General features: G+C 36.6%; 2 protein-coding genes and 1 pseudogene across 2 annotated transcripts; 2 read left to right on the top strand and 1 right to left on the bottom strand.

Moving 5' to 3' along the window:
* Nucleotides 1-7,268: 7,268 nt before the first annotated feature.
* LOC114621634 (olfactory receptor 10T2-like) lies at nucleotides 7,269-8,234 on the bottom strand. The gene has a single exon (XM_028767983.1). It carries the CDS (start codon nucleotides 8,232-8,234, stop codon nucleotides 7,269-7,271), a length of 966 nt encoding a protein of 321 aa, XP_028623816.1.
* Nucleotides 8,235-18,681: 10,447 nt separating this feature from the next.
* On the top strand, nucleotides 18,682-20,636 carry LOC114621692 (annotated as a pseudogene).
* Nucleotides 20,637-22,469: 1,833 nt separating this feature from the next.
* On the top strand, nucleotides 22,470-23,448 carry LOC114621669 (olfactory receptor 510-like). The gene has a single exon (XM_028768031.1). It carries the CDS (start codon nucleotides 22,495-22,497, stop codon nucleotides 23,446-23,448), a length of 954 nt encoding a protein of 317 aa, XP_028623864.1. The 5' UTR covers nucleotides 22,470-22,494.
* Nucleotides 23,449-25,023: the final 1,575 nt, after the last annotated feature.

The following is a 25,023-nucleotide window of genomic DNA, read 5'->3' as shown; positions in this document are numbered from 1 at the left end:
GTTGTCTGGTAGACTTTTTGAGGTCACTTATGTATACTATCATACCACCTGCAGATAGTGATACCTTGACTTATTTTTTCCCAATTTGTATCCCCCTTTTGCTATTTGTCCTTATTACTCTAGCTAGAATTTTGAGTAATACATTGAATGGATAGGGAGAGAGTGGACATCCTTGTCTTGTCCCTGATTTTAGTGGGATTGCTTCTAGCTTCTCTCCATTTAAGTTGATAATGGCTATATACTGATTTTATTATGCTTATGTATGGGTCTTGAATTCCTGATCTCCCAATACTTTCAACACAAAGGGGTGTTGTATTTTGTCAAATATTTTTTCAGCATCTAATGAGATAATCATGTGATTTTTTTCTTGAGTTTTTTATATAGTGTAGTATGTTAATGAATTTCCATGTATTGAACCAACCTTGTAACCCTGGGATAAAGTGTACTTGATCATGTTGAATGATGGTTTTGATGTGTTCTTGGATTTGGTTTGCTAGAATTACATTGCGTATTTTCCCATTGATATTCTTAAGCAAAATTTGTCTGAAGTTCTCTTTCTTTGTTGGGTCTTTGTGTGGTTTAGGTATCAGAGTAATTGTGGCATCATAGAATGAATTAGGTAGTGCTCCTTCTGTTTTTATGGAATATTTTGAGGACTATTGGCATTAGCTCTTCTTTGAAGGTCTGATAGAATTCTGCACAAAAGCCATTTAACCTTGTTCTTTTGTTGTTGCTGTTGTTGTTGTTGTTGTTGTTTTGGTTGAGAGATTTTTAATGACTTCTATTTCCTTAGGGGATATGGGGCTATTTAGATAATTTACCTGCTCTTGTTTTAACTTTGTTAAGTGGTATCTTTTTAGAAAATCATCCATTTCATCTAGATTTTCCAGTTTTTAGTATAGGCTTTTGTAGTAGGATCTGATGATGTCTTGAATGTACTCATTTTATGTTACGTCTTCCTTTTCGTTTCTGATTTAGTTAATTTGGATACTGTACCTGTGCCCTCTAGTTAGTTTGGCTAAAGATTTACCTATCTTGTTGATTTTCTCAATGAACCAGCTCCTGTTTTTTTAATTATTATTATTATTCTTTGTATAGTTCTCTTCATTTCTATTTGGTTTATTTTTGCCCTGAGCTTGATTATTTCCTGCCGTCTCCTCCTCTTGGATGTGTTTGCTTCTTTTTGTTCTAGGGTTTTCAGGTGTGCTGTTAAGTTGCTAGTGTAAGACCTCTTCAATTTTTTTTGCTAGGGCCCTTAGTGCTATGAATTTTCCTCTTAGTACTGCTTTCGTTGCATTCCATAAGTTTTGATATGATGTGTCACCATTTTCATTGAATTCCAGGAAGTATTTAATTTCATTTTCATTTCTTCCATGACCCAGTTATCTTTGAGTAGAGAGTTATTCAGTTTCCATGGGTATGTGAGTTTTCTGCTGTTTTTATTTTATTGATGTCTAGCTTCAGTTCTTTGTGATCTGATTGGGTGCATGGGATTATTTCAATATTCTTGTACCTGTTAAGGCTTGTTTAGTAACAAATTATATGGTCAATTTTAAAGAGGGTACCATGAAGTGCTGAAAAGAAAGTATATTGTTTTGTTTTAGGGTTACATGTTCTGTATATATCTGTTAAATCCATTTGGTTCATTACTTTTGTTGGTGTCACTATATTTCTGTTTAGTTTTTGTTTCAGTGACCTGTCCATTGGTAAGAGTAGGATGCTGAAGTCTCCCACTATTATTGTGTAGGGTTCAGTTTGTGTTTTGAGTTTTAGTAAAGTTTCTTTTTTGAATGTGGAATGTGGATGCCATTGCACAATTGAGACTTTCTCTTGGTAGATTTTTCCTCTGATGAATATGAAGTGTCCTTCCCATCTCACTTTATAACTTTTGGTTGAAAGTCTTCTTTATTGGATATTAGGATGGGGCCTCTTGCTTCTTTCCTGGGAACATTTCTTTGGAAGTCTTTTTTCCATCCCTTTACTCTGAGGTAGTATATGTCTTTCTAATTGAGGCGTGTTTCTTGTCTGCAGCTAAATGTCTGATCCTGTTTGTATATCCAGTCTGGAAAGCTTATGCCTTTTTATTGTAGAATTTAGTCCCTAGATGTTTGTATATATTAAAGAAAGATGATTATTAGTTTATGTTATGTTTGTTGTTGTAGGTGGCATTATATGTATGTGATTCTCTCCTCTTTGCTTTGTTGTGAGATGATTAATATCTTGTTTTATCTTTGGTGTAGGTACATTCGTTGTGTTGTGCTTTTCCCTCTAGAATCCTCTGTGGGACTGGATTCATTGATAGACATTGTTTGAATTTGTTTTTTTTTCCTGTAATATTTTGTTTCTCCATTTATGTTGATTGAGAGTTTTGCTGGTTATAGGAGCCTGGCATAGCATTTGTTTTCTCTTAGAGTCTTCATGATCTCTGTCCATGATGTTCTAGCTTTTAGAGTCTTTGTTGAAAAGTCTGATGTAATTATGATAGGTCTGCCTTTATATGTTACTGGCCTTTTTCCTTTATAGCTTTTAATGTTCTTTTTTTGTACCGTGCATTTAACAGTTTGATTAGTATGTGACAAGAGGATTTTATTTTCTGGTCCAATCTATTTGGTGTTCTATTGGCTTCTTAAATATTTATGGTCATCTCTATGCTTAGGTTGGGGAAGTTTTCTTTTTTGATTTGTTGAAGATGCTTTTGTGTCTTTTGAGCTGGGAATCTTTGCTCTCTTCTATTCCTATTATTCTTATATTTAATCTTTTCATTGTATACTGGATTTCCTGGATGTTTTAGTTTAGGAGTTTTCTCTGATTTGAATTTTTTTTTGACAATTGTCTTAGTATCTTCTAAGGTATTTTCTATGCCTGAGATTCTCTCTTCTAGCTCTTGTATTCTGCTTTTGATGCTTGCATGTGTAGTTCCTGACCTCTATCCTAGATTTTCCATTTCTAGTATTGCCTTCATTTGTTGTTGTTGTTTCTATTTCCATTTTTAGGTCTTGGACCACTTTGCTAATTCTTTCACCTGTTTGCTTGTGTTTCCCTGTATTTCCTTAAGAGATTTGTTTCCTCTTCAAGGACTACTACCTGTTTACCTGCGTTTTCTTATATTTCTTTTAGTGAGTTATTTATATTCTCCTTAAAGAACTCTATTATCTTCATGAGATAGGTTTTTAGTTCAGCATCCTGTTTTTTCAGGTATGTTGGCTTATCCAGTGCTTACTGTGTTGGGAGAACTTGGTTCTGATGATGTCAAAGTATATTGTCTTCTGTTGCTTACAGTCTTGCACTTGTGTCTTGCCATCTGGTTATCTGTGGTGTTAGCTAGCCTGGGTATCTCTGTCTGGAGCCTGCCTCCTGTGTTCCTAGGTTTCTGCCAGTCTCCTGAGAGGCCTGTATCCATCCATGTCTATAGCAGATCTCCTGGGAGGCCTTCAGACTATGGGGGTCTTTAGAGTGGAGACAAGCTGACTATCTGCCCTGTAGAAGGAGCAGGTCGGAAAGGAGGTAGAGTTCAAGTGTGAGAGGGTTGGGGAGGGGTCCTGAGCCCACTGGACTTCTCAAGGTTCCCAGATGCTGTGGTTGTTTGGGAGGGTCCCTTATCTGTAGCCCTGCCTTCATCTCATCTCATGGGAAGACTTTAGAGTTCGGGGTCTTCAGAGAAGCAGACAAGCTGATGATCTGCTTGCTGAAGACACAGGACAGAAAGAGGGTGGCCTATCGATTTAAAAAAAAAGATATTGTGTAACAGTTTCCTACATAAATAAATGTACTATTCATACACCAACTAGACAGGAATTTTAAATTATGAATAAAAATATCTATTGTAGATTTGTTAGATATTATAATATATTTGAAAGAGAAAATGTGTTACCAAATAGTATGAAGGATCTATACAATCACTATAAAAACCCATAGTTTAAACAGAACTGTAGTGATAAGTATAGGTAAGCCTTTATATCTGGCTTTAAAGGAAATGTATAATAATGCCTTTATATCTGGCATTGAATAAAATGTTTCAGCAAAGCCTTAATTATGTTTGAGTCAATCAGTAGAGGTTGAGAACTTGTTATGGGACTGTTTGAATCTTACACATATGTCTTTCATTGTGAGAGCTTGCAGCTGTACTGATTTTGATCCCAAGACACTCCTAGCAAATCTGGAGTCCTCACATTTGATTATGGTAAGTCATGGTTAAAAGGGACTGGGATTTGTGTAGGTTGTCTGTGCTCATGGGCAGCAAGGGCAAGATAGTTTCATAACTGGAACCTTTCCTAGCCTAGTTAACCTAGTATGATGTTGAAAATAAAGGAACTATAATGAGATAACTGGATGTCAGCTTTCCCTGAGAGGTTGTACTCCTCTGTTTCTTTGGAAATGAAGGCTTAGCATCTTGGTGAGGATCTTTCTTTACTCCATCACCTACGACCAGCATCAATCAATACATGGCACCCAACATAGTGAACCATAAGGGAGTGGAGTCTGGACTACTATGACACTGCCAACATCAATTAATACAGAACATTGGAACATTATTATTTCCTGTGGTGGATACTGAGTGATTCAATTCACAGGCAAGAATGACTAAGCTTCCATGATCTTGTGAATTCTCAGGAGGTCAATTTAATATTTCATTTTCTCTAGATGTTCATGCATAGTCATATAGGATTGTTTACTATTTGCTACATCATTAAATAACAAATTTTCCTAAGAACAATCCATTCTAAGTTTACTTTGATATTTGTAATAAATAAATAATGCAAGGCAACTGGTGACAGGATCCTTCTGGTTTCTATTTGTGCCCTGGTGTTAAGCCTGTGTTACAGCTCTCCATACCCAAATCCTGTCCAGAGAGAGCTGGTCTTCCAGGAGGGCTGTCACACCTAAGTTCACATGTGAGACTACCACTGTTATTCCAATACCTGGCCCAAGTGGGACCTGCCAGGAGCCCACAGGGCACAGGAGCCACAGAGCAGCCTAGAACAAGATCTTTCTGTTTTCCATCTGCATCCCATAGCTAACCCTGTGCCTCAGTTCTTGTACCCAAATTCCTGCTGGAGAGAGCTGGTCTTCCAAGAGTGCTGACACACCTAAGGTTACAGGTGAGACCACCACTATTTCTCTAATACCTGGGCCAAGAGGGACCCTCTAGGAGCCCACAGGACACAGGAACCATGGAACAGCTGAGGACAGGATCCTACTGGATTCCATCTGCACTCCAGAGCTAACCCTTTGCCATAGCTCTCCTTATCCAAATCCCACCCAGAGAGAGAGCTGGTCACCCAAGAGTGCTGACACATCTAAGATCACAGCACTCCATACTCAAATCCCAACCAGAGACTGCTGGTCTCTCAGGAGTACTGATACTCCTAAAATCCACAGGCTCACAGGAGGGACAAGTTTCAATCAGAGACAGCAAGCATCATCAACAGAATATAAGAGACAGAAGAGAAAATCTCAAGTGCATAAGATGCCATAGAAAACATTGACACAACAATCAAAGAAAATGCAAAATGCAAAAAGCTCCTAACTTAAAACATCCAAGAAATCCAGGACACAATGAGAAGACAAAATGTAAGGATAATAGGTATAGAAGAGAGTGAAGATTCCCAACTTAAAGAGCCAGTAAATATCTTCAACAAAATTAAAGAAGAAAACTCCCCTAACTAAAAGAAAGAGTTGCCTGTGAACATACAAGAAGCCTACAGAACTCCCAATAGACTGACCAGAAAAGAATTCCTCCCATCACATAATGATCAAAACACCAAATGCACAAAATAAAGAAAGAATATTAAAAGCAGTAAGGGAAAAAGGTCAAGTAACATATAAAGGCAGACCTATCAGAATTACACCAGACATCTCACCAGAGTCTCTAAAAGATAGAAGATCTTGTGTACCTAAGAGACCCTAAGAGAACACAATGAAAGCAATGTTAAGAGGAAAACTCATAGTTCTGAGTGCCTCCACAAAGAAACTCAAGAGAGCATATACTACTATCAGCACACCTGAAAGCTCTAGAACAGAAAGAAGCAAATACAGCCAAGAGAAATAAATGGCAGGAAATAATCAGATTCAGGGCTGAAATCAACCAAGTAGACAGAAAAAAAAAACCTATACAAAGAATCAACAAAACCAGGAGCTGGCTCTTTGAAAAAGTCAACAAGATAGATAAACCCTTAGTTAGACTAACCAGAGGGCACAGAGACAGTATCCAAATTAACAAAATCAGTAGGCTTTACTATCCCAGGGATTAAGGGATGGTTCAAAATATAAGGAAATACATCAACATAATCCTTTTATCCTGGTACCTTGGAAATCCTGTGTCTTCCATCTACAAACCCTGTGTTCCTCTGGAACACCTGAGCCCATAGCTTTACATACATGTTCTGAAAGCCTTGGGAGTGTCCCTATTTTTGCAAGGAAGGCCGCGTCTCAGAGACCTAAGCAAACAACTTTTCTCTAACTCCAGAAAGAACTAGGGAATTCTTCAAACTTATGCTTTTCCTGCCTTATCCTCCTGAGTCCTGGGATTACTGAAGTGCACCATTATGTCAAGCCTTTGCTTATATAAACACTATTAAGTAATATGTTCTTTTATTTATTCAAGTATTATTTTCATTATTTACTCAAAATGAGTTAAACCAAAGAGTTTCTTAAAATTTTTTTGAATAGACAAAACCATGGGAATCAGAAAAGTGGGAGGAACAATTCTAGGAGCCAAGGGTCTTGAGGACACAACCTGAATTCAACCCATAGAATCAACTAAGCAGGGCTCATCAAGGCTCACAGAGACTAAAGCAACAAACACAGATCCTATATGGGTCCTAGCTAGGTCTTCTGCATATAGGATGTGATGGTGCAGTTTTGTGGGAGCCTATAATAATGTTAAGGCATGTTTTGAGTGTGTTTTCTGACATATGCTATATACACACACATATAAGTACATATTAGTATTTTAATGTTACATCAAGTTTTATAACAAGAAGGCCAGAGCTATACTAGATCTGATAGCTAGAAATAATAGCTAAAATCTGGATGTGAAGGCTCATGTCTTAAGTCCTAATAGAGGCAGGCAGATCTCTTTGAGTTCTTTGAGTTCAAGGTCAATCTGTCTACATAGTAAGTTCTAGGCAATCTGGAGCTACATAATGAGACCATCTATGTCTCAAACACATAACCAAAAAAACAGAAGTGAAGATAATAGCTCATTTCACTAAAAGCTGATCTTAATCCTTAAGTATACTATTTTCCACCAACACCATACATATCTTTCAAACCTTCTGGACTCTTTTATTTACCATTTTGGGGAAAAACCTGATTATATTGCCTATGTCTTTCCTCAAGGCTGTCTGCATGCCTTTGTTCCTTAGACTGTAAATGATGGGGTTGAGCAGAGGTGTCAGAATGGTGTATGTTACTGCCAACAATGTGTCATCCCTGAAAGAGTAACTGTTCTTGGGTCTCAGATAGACAAAGCAAGCAAACCCATAATGTATGAACACCACTGTGAAATGGGAAGAGCAAGTCGAAAAGGTCTTATACCTTCCCTTGGCAGAGGGCATCTTCATAACTACTGTCACAATGAAGACATAAGAAACCATGATGAAAATAAAGCTGCCTACCAACACAAAGGCAGTGAGTGCAAAGAGAATCACTTTATGATAAAAGGTTAAATTACAGGCAAGGGAGACCACAGGATCAATATCACAAAAAAAGTGCTGAATGATATTGGAGTTGCAAAAAGACAAGCTGAATATTGTGATGACAATACACAGAGAGATTGAGAAGCCAAGCACACCAGAGGCAATGATGAGCTGAAGGCAGATCTTTTGGGTCATCAGGATTGGATAATGCAGAGGGTTTTGTATGGCAGTGTAACGGTCATAGGACATGGCAGACAAGATGAAGCAGTTATTGCCTCCCAAGCCAAAGAAGAAAAACATCTGAGTGGCACACTCAGGGAGAGAGATGATCTTGCTCTTTGATATCAAGTCTACCAACATGCGGGGTAGGATCACCATAGTGGTGCATGTTTCTGAAAAAGACAGGGCAAAGAGGAAAAAGTACATGGGAGTATGAAGGTTGTGATTGAGCTTGATGGCCACCATGATTGATGCATTTGCTAAGAGAATGCTCACATGGGAGAGGAGTATCACAACAAAGAGTAGATTCTGCAGTTCCGGGAAACTGGAAAATCCCCACAGAAGGAACGTAGTCACTGTGGTGTGGTTGCCCATCCTCCTAGTTGTAGTGATTTTGCCCCAAAACAGGATGTATGTTTACAGTAAAGACTCAGAGATGATTGTAAAGAGCTTGTATACTAGTGTCAGCAAGATTTTGATCATGGTCACCTGAGTTAATCAATTCAATAACCTTAAAGAGACACATGTATGCAGGTGACTAAGTTAGGAAAGTTAGGAGTCAAAGTGATGAGAATATTTCTAGTATGTAGATCTGTTAAAACCTCAAAGAGCAGACTTAAGTATCTTGTTGATTTCTAGTCACAAATCTTGTCTTGATATTTGTGTTCCTGAATCAGGATCTGTAGAAGTAAAACAATATGTACAAAATTGCTTCACTCTCACTCAATTCTGTAACTCCGTAGTTTTTTTTCAGTTCATTATTTTATATGATGGTACTCTGGATTGGATAAAAGAATAAAATAATTTCTTTGCTTAAGTTATTTAAAGTGGACATAGCATTTGTCAAATGTTTTGGGGGGATTAATAAAAATTTCCAATAGAATGTAATATTGTTCTTAGGGTTGTTCTATTTACACCTAAGTTCCATATTATTCTCTGGTTCCAAACAGTGACTGAATTAGTCAGGGTTCTCTGGAGGAACAGAACTGATAAAATTAAGCCATATATATTAAAATGGGTTTTATTAGATTGGCTTGTAGGCTGTGGTATGGCTAGTCCAACATTGGCAGTCTCAAGTTGGAAAGTCCAAGATCCTGATAGTTGTTCATTCTATGAAGTTGGATGTCTTAGCTGGTAACCACTCAACTTTGGGATCACAGAGAAGTAGGTTCTGACACAAGTGAAGTAATGCCTCAGCAGCAGGATGGACAAGCTTGTCAGTGAGAATGTGGGCAAGGAAGCAAAGCTTCCCTCTTCCATGTTGTTTCAGTAGCTTCCTACCAGAAAATGTAGCCAAGATTTAGGATGGATATTCCCATATCAAATGATTCAATCAATAAGAACCAATGATAAGTGTGCCCAGCTGCTTGGGTGCTAGTTGATTCCATATATAGTCAAGTTGAAAACCAAGATTACCCATCACAGTGACAGTTTTGAAAATTAAATAAACAAAATAAATAAACTAAATAATAAAATTAATAAATTAAATAAATGAAATTAATAAACAAATAAAATAATAAATACATTTATTTTAATTAAATAAATTAAATAAAGATTAAATAAACATTGGGTAATTTCAGCCTGTTTTAAATACACAATAATGCTACTACAGTAACAGTTTATATTTAGATAGTTTTAGAACAAATCAATGATCTTGAGCATTTTCAGAAAATCACAATGGTCTTACCTGAAGTTAAAGTGATTTTGAAAGCACTGTTTTATTTCAGACTGTCAATGTTGGTCATAATGTTTTGGTCAACTTTTTTCTACTATTCTAAGCTAATATACTTCAGTGGTTTTGCAGCAGAGTCCAGAAGGAAACACTTTAAATTACTGAGATCATTTTTCATGCCATATTTCAAGCTCATTTATGCTTTATTTTTCCACACTAAGCAGAAATTGATGTGTAAGAATGACAGGATTAGGAATACTATTTTCATTTAAACTTCATTCACTGCTAAATCATAAGCAGTTGGGGATTGAAAAGAAAATTATGGAGAAAGATAGAGAAAGAGATGCTGGCTGGAAATTAGCTAGAGAATTCACAGAGATTAATGAAAAAGATGATAAACGAAGATGAGAGTTGCTGTTTTCTAATTTATACATTATATTTAGTAAGAGAACATAATAAGTCTCTGGCTAGTTAATCAGCATCTATTTAATACAATGCACTACAAAGAGAGTGGAGTTAGACAGTACTCATGGAACCCTCACCAGCACATGTGGTAGAGACTGTCATTTAGATTTTACAAAGTATGAAAGTTTAATGAGGGTGGCTGAACGGCTATTAGCAGTCATGACTTTTACCATTTTATATTGACTAAATGCCTACAATGTGCATCTCATTGCCCGAGAAATGCAGTGTGGATACAGTTGTACAGATGGCTATGATGTGATAGTGTTGTCCATTCATCAGCAGAGGCCTATGTGAGGAAGTTAGATAAGTTGACTATGAAATGGCATAGATGAACAAAATCAGGAGACAGTTAGAGCTATGACTAACACAAAGGGCTCTCTGTGAGCAACAGAGGTTATCCAGCAATCTTCACTGCTCCTCTTGTTGTTGTCTTTAAGATCAGATTTTTTTTCTCTCTGAAGGTGTCTCAGTCTAGTTATTTTTAAAACAAAATCCTGTCCATTAAATTCTTTCAGCTTTAGGTTATCTTTTGTGATTTTAAGGTTTAACCATTTTGGGAAAAGGCCTTCAGTTTCCTTTGGAAAATGTTTTAGTCTCTTCTACATATTGAATGCAGATGTGCCCCATCACGCCTCTTCTGATTATTTAAGTTGTCAATAGTATCTGTTGAGATTAATGAGACCACTTTCCACTTGTTTATCCTTTTATACCCAACAGGTCACTTCCTGCATTCCAAATTCTATATTCTTTTTTTAAATACAAGGGTTATTGTCATAGATTAGTTATTTTCCAGAGAGTGAAATTTGTATCTCCCAAGCTTATTAAACACACACACACACACACACACACACACACACACACACACACACTTTATTCATCACACTGTGACCTAATGATAGCTTTCTAAGGAGAGGTTATGTTAATCAAACCATTGATAATTTTAAAAATGGTATATAGAAAGAAACCCACTGTTTATAACGGGAAACACAAATAGCCCAGCCTGAATTACCATGTTCTTTGCAAGTAGAAAAGTTCAGTCTCTGCTCTATTCACACCTATCCTACACTCAAGCTAGATGATGTACCCTGCCTTCCAAATGTAACCTAATCCCTCTGTTACTTTGCATATGGTATTGTTTCTGTTCAACTATTCACTTTTCCATTGGAGCTTTACACATTTTTTTCAATTCATTTGCTTCTACTCATTTACATTTTCTTGGTTCTGGAATCCTAGCTAAGAATGCCTCCTCCATTTTACTTTGATAACTCATATGATTTTTGCAATAGTCTCTAGTCTTAGCTTTCCTGTTTATATACTCTTCTATATCAAATCTACCACCATGGTATGTCTCTTCTCTGTAGAAACTGTTGTCTGCACACTTTCTGTGTTAGTTATCCTTTCATAGCTGGGAACTGAATGCCTAAAGAAAGACTCAAAAGAAAAACTGTTTATTTAGCTCATAGTTTCATTCTTGATTCTCTGACTCCATTGCTTAGGGCCTGAGGTGATGGTGACATAGGATATTATGCAAAAGAAGATTGCTTTCCTCAGGGAAACAGAGAAAGAATGCCTGTGTTCTCTTCATTTGTCCCTTTTGTTCCATTTATGTTTTCAGGCTGTGTGATGACCTGGTGTACATTCAGATCATGTCTCTGATCATGTCTCTTTACCTTAGTCAATCCTTCTGAAAAGTCCCCACAGGCACACAGTGGTATGATTTACCAGTATTAAAGTTTCTTCTCCTTTTCCTTCTCCTTCTCCTTCTCCTTCTCCTTCTCCTTCTCCTTCTCCTTCTCCTTCTCCTTCTCCTTCTTTTTCTCCTTCTCTTTCTTTTTACTATTTCTGTTGTACAGCCTTCTGTATCATCACAGCTACCCTAAGAGGTAAGTGGTATTTCAGTGGTCTTCCTATTGACAAGGAAACTATGTCCCTGAGAGGTACTTGGTCTGCAGGACATTAGCACATCTGGGTGGCATATTTACAGCAAAGCAATAAGTCTAGAGAAACTCTGTCTATTAAGACTGTAACATTTAAAAAATGCAGGGGGTTGAACTATGGGTTCAAGTTCTTGGCAGACCATCCTCATTTCCTGCTTCCATGATCCCCTATGTAAGAAACGTTTCTCAATTTCCCAGTTGTAGCAACTTGTTTTTTGATCTTCTGTATGCTTGTGTTGTTGCTTTCACCTGCAGTGAACTTTCTGACCAGAGGGATCAAATGTTACTTGCCCCAAAATGCTCCTTGCCCCAGGAAAGCTTCCTAAACCTCTCTGCTTCTCTTAATCATTTATTTTGGGTTTATAAACTATTTTATTTTGATGAAATTTAAAGATGTGTGTGTGTGTGTGTGTGTGTGTGTGTGAAAACAAGCTTAATTTTATCATTGTTAGGAAAGTGACTTATTTAAAAATGTGGTGTCTTCATCCTAGGGTATCAGTCTTGTCAATATAGGCTTTTGATGATGACTAGCTAAGTGGCTGTATGGAATATTGTGTTCTCCAGAAACTTTTCTACAATAATTATGAATGTGTACAAATTTCTCTCCAGCACAGTCTTTAATTGACTAGAATTTGCCTCATTTTGGTAGTTGGCAGTTCTCCAAATGATCTCAGGACTCTGTGCTCTCAGCACTGTGAATAATGTTCATGCACTTTGCTCCTTTCTGCTTACCTGCATTTATGAATGGTGAACCAACCAACAAGTTAACAAATGTCTCAACTGCATGAGACTTTTCTTAGAGCCCAGGAGAAAGAAATTACCTCTGCACTTGTAGATACTATTCCTTATTTAATACAGTATGAAATCACACTAGATACACACAGTGGTCTTCTTTGAAGAACATCTCAGAATTGCTAGAATCTATGGGAAAATTTTTTTCCCTCATACTCATTACAAGTTCTTGGTGTATTCCAGAATGTGACATCCAAGTATGAAGATAAGTGAAGTTTATACAGACTTCATCAGACAATGTTGGTTGATGATCTCATAATCATTTTGATATTTTTCATGTATATGATTGTAAATTCCTTAATCCATTGTAATAAAGTGGAACAATGTCAGTGTAATACCATTACAATCCCTCTTTATCATTGACTATCATTAGAGAACAAGATACTTACTATATTGTAATAACTGATATTTTCCCTCTTTTCCTTACCCAGGCTACATCTGGCTTTTCCCATCCTGTTCTCTGTCTGCTTTCAGTCCATCACTTCCATGTACACTTTTCTCCACTTCATTTCTGTAAGAATAAGAAAGGGGATTTCTGCAAATTCTTTCTGGGATTTTGTACATCTCACAGTACAGAGACAAGCAATGAAGTTATTTTTCCAATCAAATGTCTGTGAAATGTCTCTTTAGTATAGCTTCTTATAATTTAAGGCACTGTCTTCAGCATTGCTTATAGGTGGGGCTTGGAACACTGAAAGATTTAATGAGAGTCATGGGGCCACTGGAGATGATTATCTTGAGACTGTTTTAGATAATAGAAAGTGTGGGTTTGTGGGGCTTTCATGGAATGTCCTGTCTATCAAGTGCTTTCTAATTTCTGAAAAAAGTTTGAGATGTGATATGGACTTCTGTGACTTATTTTTTTCTGAATATCTGGAAATGGCTGAAGATAAACTTTTAAAAATATCTCTGGGTGCAATAGGTTCTGGGGGCATATTTACCTCTTGCATAATACCATGTAATTCTTTGACTTGGGAACTTTTCCAAGTCCTTCAGCTTTCTGCTAGTGTATTTCCATGGTAAAGAAATGAGTGCCACAAGATTATTTCTGGGGAAAACAAGTGCCAGTCTGGAAGAGATAGATCAAGTGATATAATCCTTGCCATGCATTTCTCATAAGGCAACTGTGTTTCAGAATACATTGTTCTCAGAATATATCAACTTTCATACAAATCCCTGCTTAGTACACTGATGTTTATTTTACCTGTAAATGGCTTCTAAATGTCCATATCAGGATCAGATTCTTTAACACTTTTAAACTATCAATCACATCATATCTTCACTATTATTTTTCATAATATCAGAACTTATGGCAAAATAGTCAATGTATTATTTCTTTTACAAATGAAATTAAGAGCTGAGTGGCTCAGTCTGCAAGGTGTTTGATAAATAAGACTGAGGACCTGAGTTTGATTTCCAGCATCCATGAGAAGATCTAGGTGGACCCTACTCATAATACTAGCACTACACAAACTCTCTGGAATTCATTGGCCAGATAGACAAACCTACTTGTAGAGTCTAAGCCAATGAGAAATACTAATGAGCTCCTATGAAAGTAGATTGTTTCTTATCAACAATGCCCAAGGTTGTCCTCTGCTCTACACACACACACACACACACACACACACACACACACACACACAAACACACACACTCACAGGTGAATACATGAACACATATATACAAACACACTCATACTACTAAATGAGTTTTAGTTTTAAACTAACACATAGCATATAAAAAGTTAAGGCACTTATTTTTAAAATGAAATTTTAATTTATTTTTAACTAATACAGAGAAGCTAAATAGTTTCAAGACTATGGGTTATTATGTGATTTGGTGCAAATACATAATGTGTGCAGTATATATTAATTTAAACATAGATAGCTCCTCAAACATCCATTATGTCTTTACAAAGCATAATTATCATCTGAAAAAATTAAAGGCCTTCATTGTAGAATTTCCATATACACATACGTTCAATCTATTTTCTCTTCAGGTACCCATCTTCTCCTCTGTCCTACCTCAATACTCTTCTCAGTCACTAATGATCCCTCTTTATTTTCAGACCACTTCTTAAAATAGTTTCTGCATATTAGGGAGACCCTGAGATGTTTTCAATGATGCATTTGTCTCATTACAATTCTTCCCATTGTATACATCTTTTCCTCCACACCACAGGGTTTTCAATGACTGAACAGAACAGCCTATGATGGATGTATAAACAGAATCTTTTCTTTATCCATCTTCTGTTGGATAAGCTTCTGGGCTAAATATTGGTACAATAAAGGCAGTTATGCAAGTGGGTCTTGTGTGATGACTTCTTTTGGATCTATGTATTGAAGTGGTATAATCAGATCATATAGTGATTCAGAAATATAGAGAACTCCATATTATTTTCTGTGATGGTTGTGCTAACTTACATGCCTACCAATAGTATTAAGGGTTTCTTTTTCTACACATCTTCACCAGTATTTGTTACTATTGGTGTTTTTGATAGTAGAAATACAAGTGTGGCAAGATAAGGTTTTGATTTTTATTTCCTGATGGCTAAACATGTGAAGCATTTCCTCATATATTTATGGACCAATTATCTTTTTTGAGATAAGATATTATTGTGTGGCCTAGGCTGGTCTTATTTATTTATTTATTTATTTATTTATTTATTTATTATTGGATATTTTATTTACATTTCAGATGTGATCCCCTTTCCCAATTTCCCTCCCACCCAGGAACCCCCATCCCATATCGCCTCCTCCTGATTCTATGAGGATGTGCCCCCACCCATCTGTCCACTCCCACCTCCTCACCCATGAATTCCCCCAAACTGGGGCATTCAGCCTTCACTAGACCAAGGACTTCCTCTCCCACCTATGCCCGACAATGCCATCCTTCCCTACATATACAGCTGGAGCCATGGGTCTCTTCCTATATGCTCTCTGGCTGGTGGTTTAGACCCTGGGAGCTCTGGTTGGTTGGTATTGTTGCTCTCCCCATGGGGCCACAAACCCTTTCAGTTCCTTCAGTCTTCTCTCTCACTCCTCCATTGGGAACCTCATGATCAGTTTAATGGTAAGCTGTGAGCATCCTCCTTTGTATATGTCAGGCTCTGGCAGACCCCTAAGGAGACAGCTATATCAGGCTCCTGTCAGCATGCACTTCCTGGCATCCACATCAGCGTCTATCTTTGGTGACTGCTCATGGGATGGATACCCAGGTGGGACAGTTTCCAGAAGGCTCCTCCTTCAGTTTCTGTCTCACGCTTTGTCTCCATATTTGCTCCCATGAGTATTTTGTTATTCCTTCTAAGAAGGACCGGAGCACCCACATTTTGGTCTTCCTTCTTCATGAGCTTCATGTGGTCTGTGAGTTATATCTTGGGTACTGTGAGCTTTTGGGCTAATATCCAATTATCAGTGAGTGCATACCTTGTGATTGGGTTACTTCACTCAGGATGATATTTCTAGTTCCATCCATTTGCCTAAGATTTTCTCCAATTCATTGTTTTTAATAGCTGAGTAATATTCCGTTGTGTACATGTACCACATTTTCTGTATCCATTTCTCTGTTGAAGGACATCTGGGTTCTTTCCAGCTTCTGGCTACTATAAATAAGGCTGCTATGAACATAGTGGAGCATATGTCCTTGTTATATGTTGGAGCATCTTCTGGGTATATGCCCAGGAGTGGTATAGTTGGGTCCTTCTTAGGCAAATTGATGGAACTAGAAAAAAATCATCCTGAGTGAGATAACCCAATCACAAGAGAACACACATGGTATGCACTCACTGATAATTGGATATTAGCCCAAAAGCTTGCAATACTCACCATACAACTCACAGGAGCAGACCAGTTTGGTGTTTGCCCCAGCCAACAGGACCACGAGAGGGGCAGAAGGGAAATGGTATTCCAGAAGGGTGGGTTTTGGGTGGCTGATGGGTCCTGAGTGCCCCAGGCTCCTGTTGTAGCTCTAGGGCATAGGATAATGGGAGAGGGTTCTTACCTGGTGCTCTGAGTGCAGTGGCTCCTCTAGGATGGCTCAGGATATTGTGTCTTCATGGGAGTAATCCAGCTATGTGTCTGCCCCATCCAAAAGAACCAAACACTAGGATCGTCTTATACTTACTGTATCCTAGCTTGGCCATGGATTTGTAATTTTCTTGTATCAATTTCCTGAGAGCTGGGGTTCAGATATATTATACAATACCTGCCTCTGTACTTCTCCTTTATATTTTCATTATGTTTAAGTTAGTATTTAAAACAATGGCCTTCATTGTGACTTTTTTTTTACATACATAGCCTTATATTTTGTTCTTATATGACATGAAATACATGTACATATTTTCAAGCATAGGAGAAAATATTGTTTTTCTACATGGCTTAATTTTCTTAACACAATGTCTTAAGTTTCGTCAATTTTTCTATAAATTAGCTAATTTCTTTCTTCTTTACTGATGAATAAAATTCTACTGTGCATATGTGTCATGCTTTCTTTGTTTTTGTTTTTAAGATTTATTTATTTATTTATTTAATGTATGTGAGTACACTTTCACTCTATTCAGACATAGTAGAAAAGGGCATTACATATGGTTGTGATTCCCATTACATTATGCGGTTGCTGGCAATTGAACTCAGAACCTGTGGAAGAACAGTCAGTGCTCTTAACCACTGAGCCATCTCTCCACCCTTGTGTTATACTTTTTAAATTCACTGATGTCTTGATAAACCTCTACGCTGTTCCATGTCTAGACTACTGTGCATAGTTCAAAAATAAGCATGAGCATCCAGGAATCTCTGTGGTCTTCTGACTTAGAATCCCTTGAGTCTATACTAAAGAGTTGTATGAAAGCTGGGTGGTGGTGGTGCACGCCTTTAATCTCAGCACTTGGGAGGCAGAGGCAGAGGCAGGTGGATTTTTGAGTTTGAGGCCAGCCTGGTCTACACAGTGAGATACAGGACAGCCAGGGCTGTACAGAGAAACCCTGTCTCAAAAAAAAAAAAAAAAGAGTGGTATGGATGAATCATATGGTAATTCAAATCATTAAGTGTGTGTGTGTGTGTGTGTGTGTGTGACAGAGAGAGAGAGAGAGAGACAGAGAGAGAGAGAGAGAGAGAGAGAGAGAGAGATCTACACAGTGTACAGTAATTTATTTTCCCTCTCCACCATTTCTGGTGATTTATTTTTATCATAATGGACTCAATATTGTTTTAATTTCTATTTCCTTAATGGATAAAAATATGGAACACATTTTTTTCAAATACTTAATTGCAATTTTTTCTTATTATTTTAAATGCTCAATTCATTATTGTGCTGATCATCTGTTTTATATTTGAATTTGTTTTAGTTTGCTTTGAGCTTTTTATTGATTATAGATATTAATCCACCATTAGACATTTAGGGGTCAGAATCACAGCATACAAATTGTTTGAGTGCTTCAGCCTTAGCTTTATCAAATGAATACTGAGAATAAGAAAAAACATCTATATCTTGTCGTACTGTGAGGATTCTGTACATGTAAAATGCTTAGCATAATTATTAGTATTAAAGAATGTTGATAGAAATATTAGCTGGAATTATTGTAGTGATTGTCAAACCAACCCTCCAATTAAGGGCTACAGGTGTTCTGAAATTAAGGTTATTAAGAGAACTAGAGTACCACCAAGTCTTTGGGCTGAAAAGTTAGTGTTATCCCATGACCTACCTATATCAAGGGCACTAGTCGAGGTTGACACTTAGACTCTATTTCTATTCTTGGAGACATCCAAGTCATTTTTAAATTCTACTTCACTGTGTAATTTTAAAACATTCATGTTTGACCTTATTCATTTCCATCTGTCCTTGGATTTACAGCTCCATCCCTTGTCACCACCATCTTTCTGCTGGTGAGGCCCCTGCAAAGGCTTCACAGTCTGCAACTCTTGCAACTGGATTCTCTTTCACTGGATTCCTCCCTCCAACCACAACCACTGACGCTATGTTGAGTTATTCTAGTGATTGAGTCTGTGGCCAGAATCAAGGGTTTGGTGTACCTCAATTTGGAGGGAGTAAAACAGAACCCGCCTCTGGAAAGAAGTTAGGAAATCCTGGGGAGAAACTATTTAAAAAGAACTGACCTTAATACTTGAATGTAATTAAAATGGTATAAAAACAAAAAGGAGGAAGGGGTATGGTATAGGAGGTTCTAGGGAGGGGAAATGGGGAAAGGGGATGACATCTGAAATGTAAATAGCCAAAAAAGAAGTGGAATCTTGATGCGCTGCCCAAATTTGAGAAGAATTTTTATTAGGAACACCCTGATTTGGCAAGGCCCACCACACAAGAGGTAGATACATACAGAAGAAGCAAGGAAATTATAGTTAGAGGTCACAACTGTCCAAAATGAATTTTTACAAAGCAAACTTTCCTACGAATGTAATGGATATAATTTCAAGGCAGAACTTCATTGAACCCATTGCTTTTCAAGCTCAGGGCTTGCCAGTTTCTCTCAGTGGATTAGATACTACTGGAGTAGCTCAGACTGGATCTGGGAAAACATTATTTTACTTGCTGCCTGCCATTGTACACATAAACCACCAGCCATTCCTAGAGAGATGGCCTGTTTGCTTGGTGCTGGCACCAACTCAAGAACTGGCACAGCAGGTGTAGCAAGTCACTCCTGAATATTGTAGAGCTTGTCACTTGAAGTCTACTTGCATCTATAGTGGTGCTTCCAAAGGACCACAGATTTGTGAACTGGAAAGAGATGTGGAAATCAGTACTGCAACACCAGGAAGACTTTTTAGATCGTGGGAAAACCAATCTGAGAAAAACAACTTATCTTGCCCTTGAGGAAGCTGATTGGATGCTTGATATGGGATTTGAACCCCAAATAAGGGAAATTGTGGACCAAATAAGACCTGATAGGCAAACAGGAGTGCAATCTGGACAAAAGAAGTAAGACATCTTGCTGAAGAATTCCTGAAAGACTATATTCATATCATTAGTGCATTCAAGCTGAGTGCAAATCATAGCATTCTTCAGATTGTGCATGTATGTCATGTTGTCGAAAAAGATGAAAAACTTATTTGTCTGATGGAAGAGATCATGAGTGAGGAGAGTAAAATCATTGTTTTTGTTGAAACCAGAAGATGTGATGAACTTACCAGAGAAGTGAGGAGGTGGCCTGCCATAGGCATCCATGATGATAAGAGTCAGCAGAAATGTGACTGGGTCCTAAATGAATTCAAACATGGAAAAACTCCTATTCTGATTGCTACCAATGTGTCCTCCAGAGGGCTAGATGTGGAAGATGTGAAATTTGTCATCAGTTATGACTACCCTAACTCCTCAGATGATTATATTCATCGAATTGTAAAACTGCTCACAGTACCAAAACAGGTATAGCATACACTTTCTTTATACCTAATAACATAAAGCAAAGGATCAACCTTATCTCTGTGCTTCAGGAAGCTAATCAAGCAATTAATTCCAAGTTGCTTCAGTTGGTTGAAGACAGAGGTTTCAGGTCATTCCAGGTGTTGAGGAGGCATGAAAGATGATCACTGTGACAGATACTAGGCAGGCAAAAGGAGTGGATTTAATACCTTTAGAGACAGGGAAAACTATGACAGAGGCTGCTATAGTCTATTTAAGAGAGATTTGGGGGATAAAACTCAAAATGGTGTTTACAGTGCTGCAAATTACACCAATGGGGAAATTGGAAGTAATTTTGTATTTGCTGGTATACAGACCAGTTTTAGGACTGGTAATCCAACAGGGACTTACCATAACGGTTATGATAGTTCTCAGCAGTATGGAAGTAATGTTGGAAATATGCACAATGGTATGAACCAACAGGCATATGTATAGCCTGCTATTGCAGCTGATTCTCCTATGATTGGCTATCCAATGCCAGCAGGGTATTCTCAATAAGACTTTAGAAATATATGTAAATGTCTGTTTTTCATAATTGCTCTTCATATTGTGTGTTATCAGACAAGATAGTTATTTAAGAAACATAGGAATTGCAGAAGTGATTGCAGTGCAGCAGTAATTACAGTGCACTGTTTTTGCTATTTAAATTGGATATTTCTCTACATTCCTGAAACAATTTTTAGGGTTTTTTTCGTATTAGAAAATACAGGCAAAAGTTTTCACGAAAATAACTGTACAGTTGATTTTAAATACAATAAATGAAGGCAATGCATGGCCTTTCAATAAAAGATATTTGAAGATTGAAAAAAATTCGTGTTCTGCCTTCTTTTGCAATGATGGAAATATACATTTTGTTATTTAAATTTTTACTTTATATAAAGTTTTACTTCATGCTCCTCTGGGCTACTTGATGGCATATGTTAAAGGTTGTAATTTAAATACTTATTGATAAATATATAGAGAATGAATGATACTAGGTTTAGTTTTATAATTTAAGTATAACATTATTTTTTAATACAAATATCAAAGTAAACTTAGAAATAATTATTATTAGCAAAATGTTCATATTATGATGTAGTAAATAGGAAACAAATCCTATATGACTGTGCATAAACACCTAAGAGAAAACAAAATAATAAATTGATCTCTTGAGAATTGGCAGGATCTTGGGAGCTTAGTTACTCTAGCCTGTGAATTGAATCACTCAATATCTTACACAGGAAATAGTAATGTTCCATGATACTTCAGAGTTTACATTTGAATCTTTAGCATCTTCAGGGATTTATCCCCAAAGGAGGCAAACACTAAAAGATGACTACATAACCATGCAATCTTGACTTTTCACTGAAGGATAAATGAGTTCTCATTTCAAGGTAGGACTTTGGCTTTTTGTAATGAATCTGGCTGAAAGGTTTTCATGTATAAACTGAGAAAAATATTTCTGTACTCAACCCATAGCTAAGACTATGGGTTGAGTATCTATTATGTTGTTTCCATACTGATTAGATAGATATTTCTTATTATATGGTAAAACAACTATTTTTTGTTTCAAATATATTAAAACATCTATTAATTTTCAGTAGATAATTTTATTGATAATTTAAAATTCCTATTTAGTTTCTACATGAACAATAATTTTATTTATATAGGAAAATCTTACACAATATCTTTTTAAAAATGTTACAAAAAATTCCAATTATTTATGGTATAAAGGAGTCTAGGATTATTATTATTCAACCTTATTATTGCATATATGTGTTAAGTAGTGGATTTCTGACAGTTAAGGTTCTAATTCTGATTTTAAAAGCTATATTCACATGCAAGTGAAATAATGTCTTTCAAAGTTAATAAAACAGTGATGAAGATAATATTTTTGGCAAATATAATATCAGATTTAAAAACAAAATATATGTAATAAAATATTGCAATTTCATAAATTACTGATTTGTATCTATGTATAATCCTTAGATTCATGCTTGTTTTTAAAGAAGTATGTAAATATTTTAGCTGCTACTCAAGTATTTCTTATTAAATATTATGCATTGACCTTTCATATCATACTACTGATTATTTTGTTATTCTAATTGATTACTATGTTTATTTTTCACTTTAAGGAAATGGTAAAAGAACATACCACATAAAGAAACAGGCTTTAATGAGAGGGAAAGTTTTTAGGGATGTGCTAACCACATTTAAATTGTAGACTCATCCTTGCAGGCAAGTAAATATAGATGCTTGGACATATCAAATATAGTCACATTATTTGTATATTAAAGAATGTGAAATCACCCATTTATAAATTCCCTCTTGTAATGTCTTTATCACAGCCTTGATCTGGCAGTAACTACACTGCCCCATGGCTTTCCTGGAGGATGGGAACCACACTGCAGTGACAGAGTTCATTTTGTTGGGCTTAACAGGTGACCCAGTTCTTAGAGTTGTTCTCTTCACCATCATCCTGTGCATCTACCTGGTGACTGTGTTTGGGAACCTCAGCACCATCCTTCTCATCAGAGTCTCTTCCCAACTCCATCATCCCATGTATTTTTTTCTCAGCCACTTGGCTTCTGTTGACATAGCCATCTCTTCTTCTGTCACACCGAATATGCTTGTTAACTTCCTGCTGGAGAGAACTAGTATCTCCTATACTGGATGTGGCTTCCAGCTTGCCTCAGCTGTTTTCTTTGGGGCTATTGAATGTTTCCTTCTGGCTGCCATGGCTTATGATCGGTTTATAGCAATTTGTAGCCCACTGCTTTATTCAACCAAAATGTCCACACAAGTCTGTGTCCAGTTGCTTGTAGGGTCTTATATTGGTGGGTTTCTTCATGCTTCCTCCTTTTCACTTTCCTTTGTTTCTTTTCTCTTCTGTGGATCAAATAGAATCAATCACTTTTTCTGTGATTTTACTCCTTTAGTTGAACTCTCTTGTTCTGATAACAATGTCCTCCTAATTCTTGATTCATTTTCTGCTGGCTCCATCATTGTGATCACAGTGTTTGTCATAGCTATCTCCTACACCTACATCCTCATCACCATCTTGAAGATGCGCTCCACAGAGGGCCGCCATAAAGCTTTCTCTACATGCACCTCTCACCTTACTGTAGTCACTCTGTTATATGGGACAGTCACATTTATTTATGTGATGCCCAAATCAAACTACTCCACAGACCAGAACAAGGTGGTGTCTGTGTTCTACATGGTGGTAATCCCCATGTTGAACCCCCTCATCTACAGTCTTAGGAATAATGAGATTAAGGGTGCTCTGAAGAGACAGCTTGGTGAAAAAATGTTTTCTAAGACATATTAGTTACTTTGAAAGACTTCATAGAATAATAATGTCTCTTTGGTATAATATTAGATGGAGTATTCTGACTGAAAAAGTAATAGTATATTAGTAGCTTTTCAATAAATATGGGAGTTCAAATTTCATGTTACATAGAAAACTAAAAGTTTTTTAATGAAAACAAATTAATTTTTAACTTAAGGGCCTAAATCTAATAATATAAATATAAATTGCTAAACATACTTTTAAGTTACATTGACATTTTCCAAAGTTGTTCACATTTAGGCATGTTATAGGTTTGATTTTAATTGTTTGCTATGTCTCTTATAATTGACAAAAGTCTGATACCTGTCATGGTTCTCTTGGAAATGAAAGAGACATTCAAACATTGAGCCTAATTGTAATGCTTACTTTACTTGAACCATGTCATAAAAGAGATAAGTCACTCAGAACTTTTCTATCTTCTTTATTGGTCAGTAGCAGAATGGCTTTGTTCAACCACACACCCCATCCATGGAGTACAGAAACAGAATGCATCAGTAGAGTGAATCCACTGGAGACTAAGACCTGTAAAACTCTCTGTCAGGAATAACCCTTTCTATTTATAAGTTGATTATCTTAACTATTTGTAATGCAACAGAAACCTGGATAATACAGATTTCAATCCTTCAGGCTGTGTTTGAATTAACACTTAGTTATCTTTAGATAAATCTGATAAATATTCCCATCCTATTGAATGATAAGCAAAAATGGACTAAAATATTGTAGAAAGGTTAGTCTTTAAATATGGACCTTATAGAATCATAAAACTTCTGATCAGTGGTCTTTAGCCCTGGTCATGACCTAATTGTGGAGTCTGAAAAGAAAAATCCATTCTTGATTTATCTGCAAATTTCTCTTTTACTTGAAAGCTTAATACTTTATAACATGTATATTGATCATATCCACCTAGTACTATCTCCTTTTAACTTCATACAGTGCCCTCACTTTATCTACTCCTACTCAACTTAATATTTCTTTTAAGCATTTTAAATTATCTCTTTTATTTGGAAGATTATAATACAATTTTATCCTTTTTCTTCCCATCAAATGTCCATATATACCCATCCTTGCTCTTTCAAATTTATATCTGCTTTTTCCCATTTTTATTAATAACCTCTGAGTACAATGAGTGTTTCACATATGCAAATGGGTGTGGACATCCACTGGGTAAGTAACATAACAGCATGTTTCTTCCTAAAAAAGAATGACTCTTTCTCCCCCAAAACCATCACCTGTCAATAGTTCCTCTGACAGGCCTGAGAAAACAGAAGCATTTTTTCCTTCCATTCCTGCTAGAATGTGTATTGGCCTGATCTTGTGCAGGTAACCACTTGAATTGTGCAACAGCAATGTTATATTTAGAACTCAGCATTACATAATACATCTCTCTACCTGCTAGCTCTTACATTCATTTGAATTCCTCTTTGGTGAAGTTCTCTGTGGATTGTAAGGTGGAGATTGATATATATAACCCGTGTTCAGGTGAGCACATGGAGTACCTTGATCATTTAAAGGCCTCTGCATTGACTACTACCTTCTTCAAAAAGAAACATCTAA

This window comes from Grammomys surdaster, unplaced genomic scaffold (assembly GCF_004785775.1).
Source record: "Grammomys surdaster isolate TR1022 unplaced genomic scaffold, NIH_TR_1.0 184, whole genome shotgun sequence".
Classification (NCBI taxonomy): domain Eukaryota; kingdom Metazoa; phylum Chordata; class Mammalia; order Rodentia; family Muridae; genus Grammomys; species Grammomys surdaster.
Note: the sequence above shows the minus strand (reverse complement) of the source record. Positions and strands in the feature narration are given on the sequence as shown.

What these genes read in the sequence shown, in the direction of transcription:
- LOC114621634 (XM_028767983.1), bottom strand. Translation starts at nt 8,234, where the DNA reads ATGGGCAACCACACCACAGTGACTACGTTCCTTCTGTGGGGATTTTCC.
- LOC114621669 (XM_028768031.1), top strand. Translation starts at nt 22,495, where the DNA reads ATGGCTTTCCTGGAGGATGGGAACCACACTGCAGTGACAGAGTTCATT.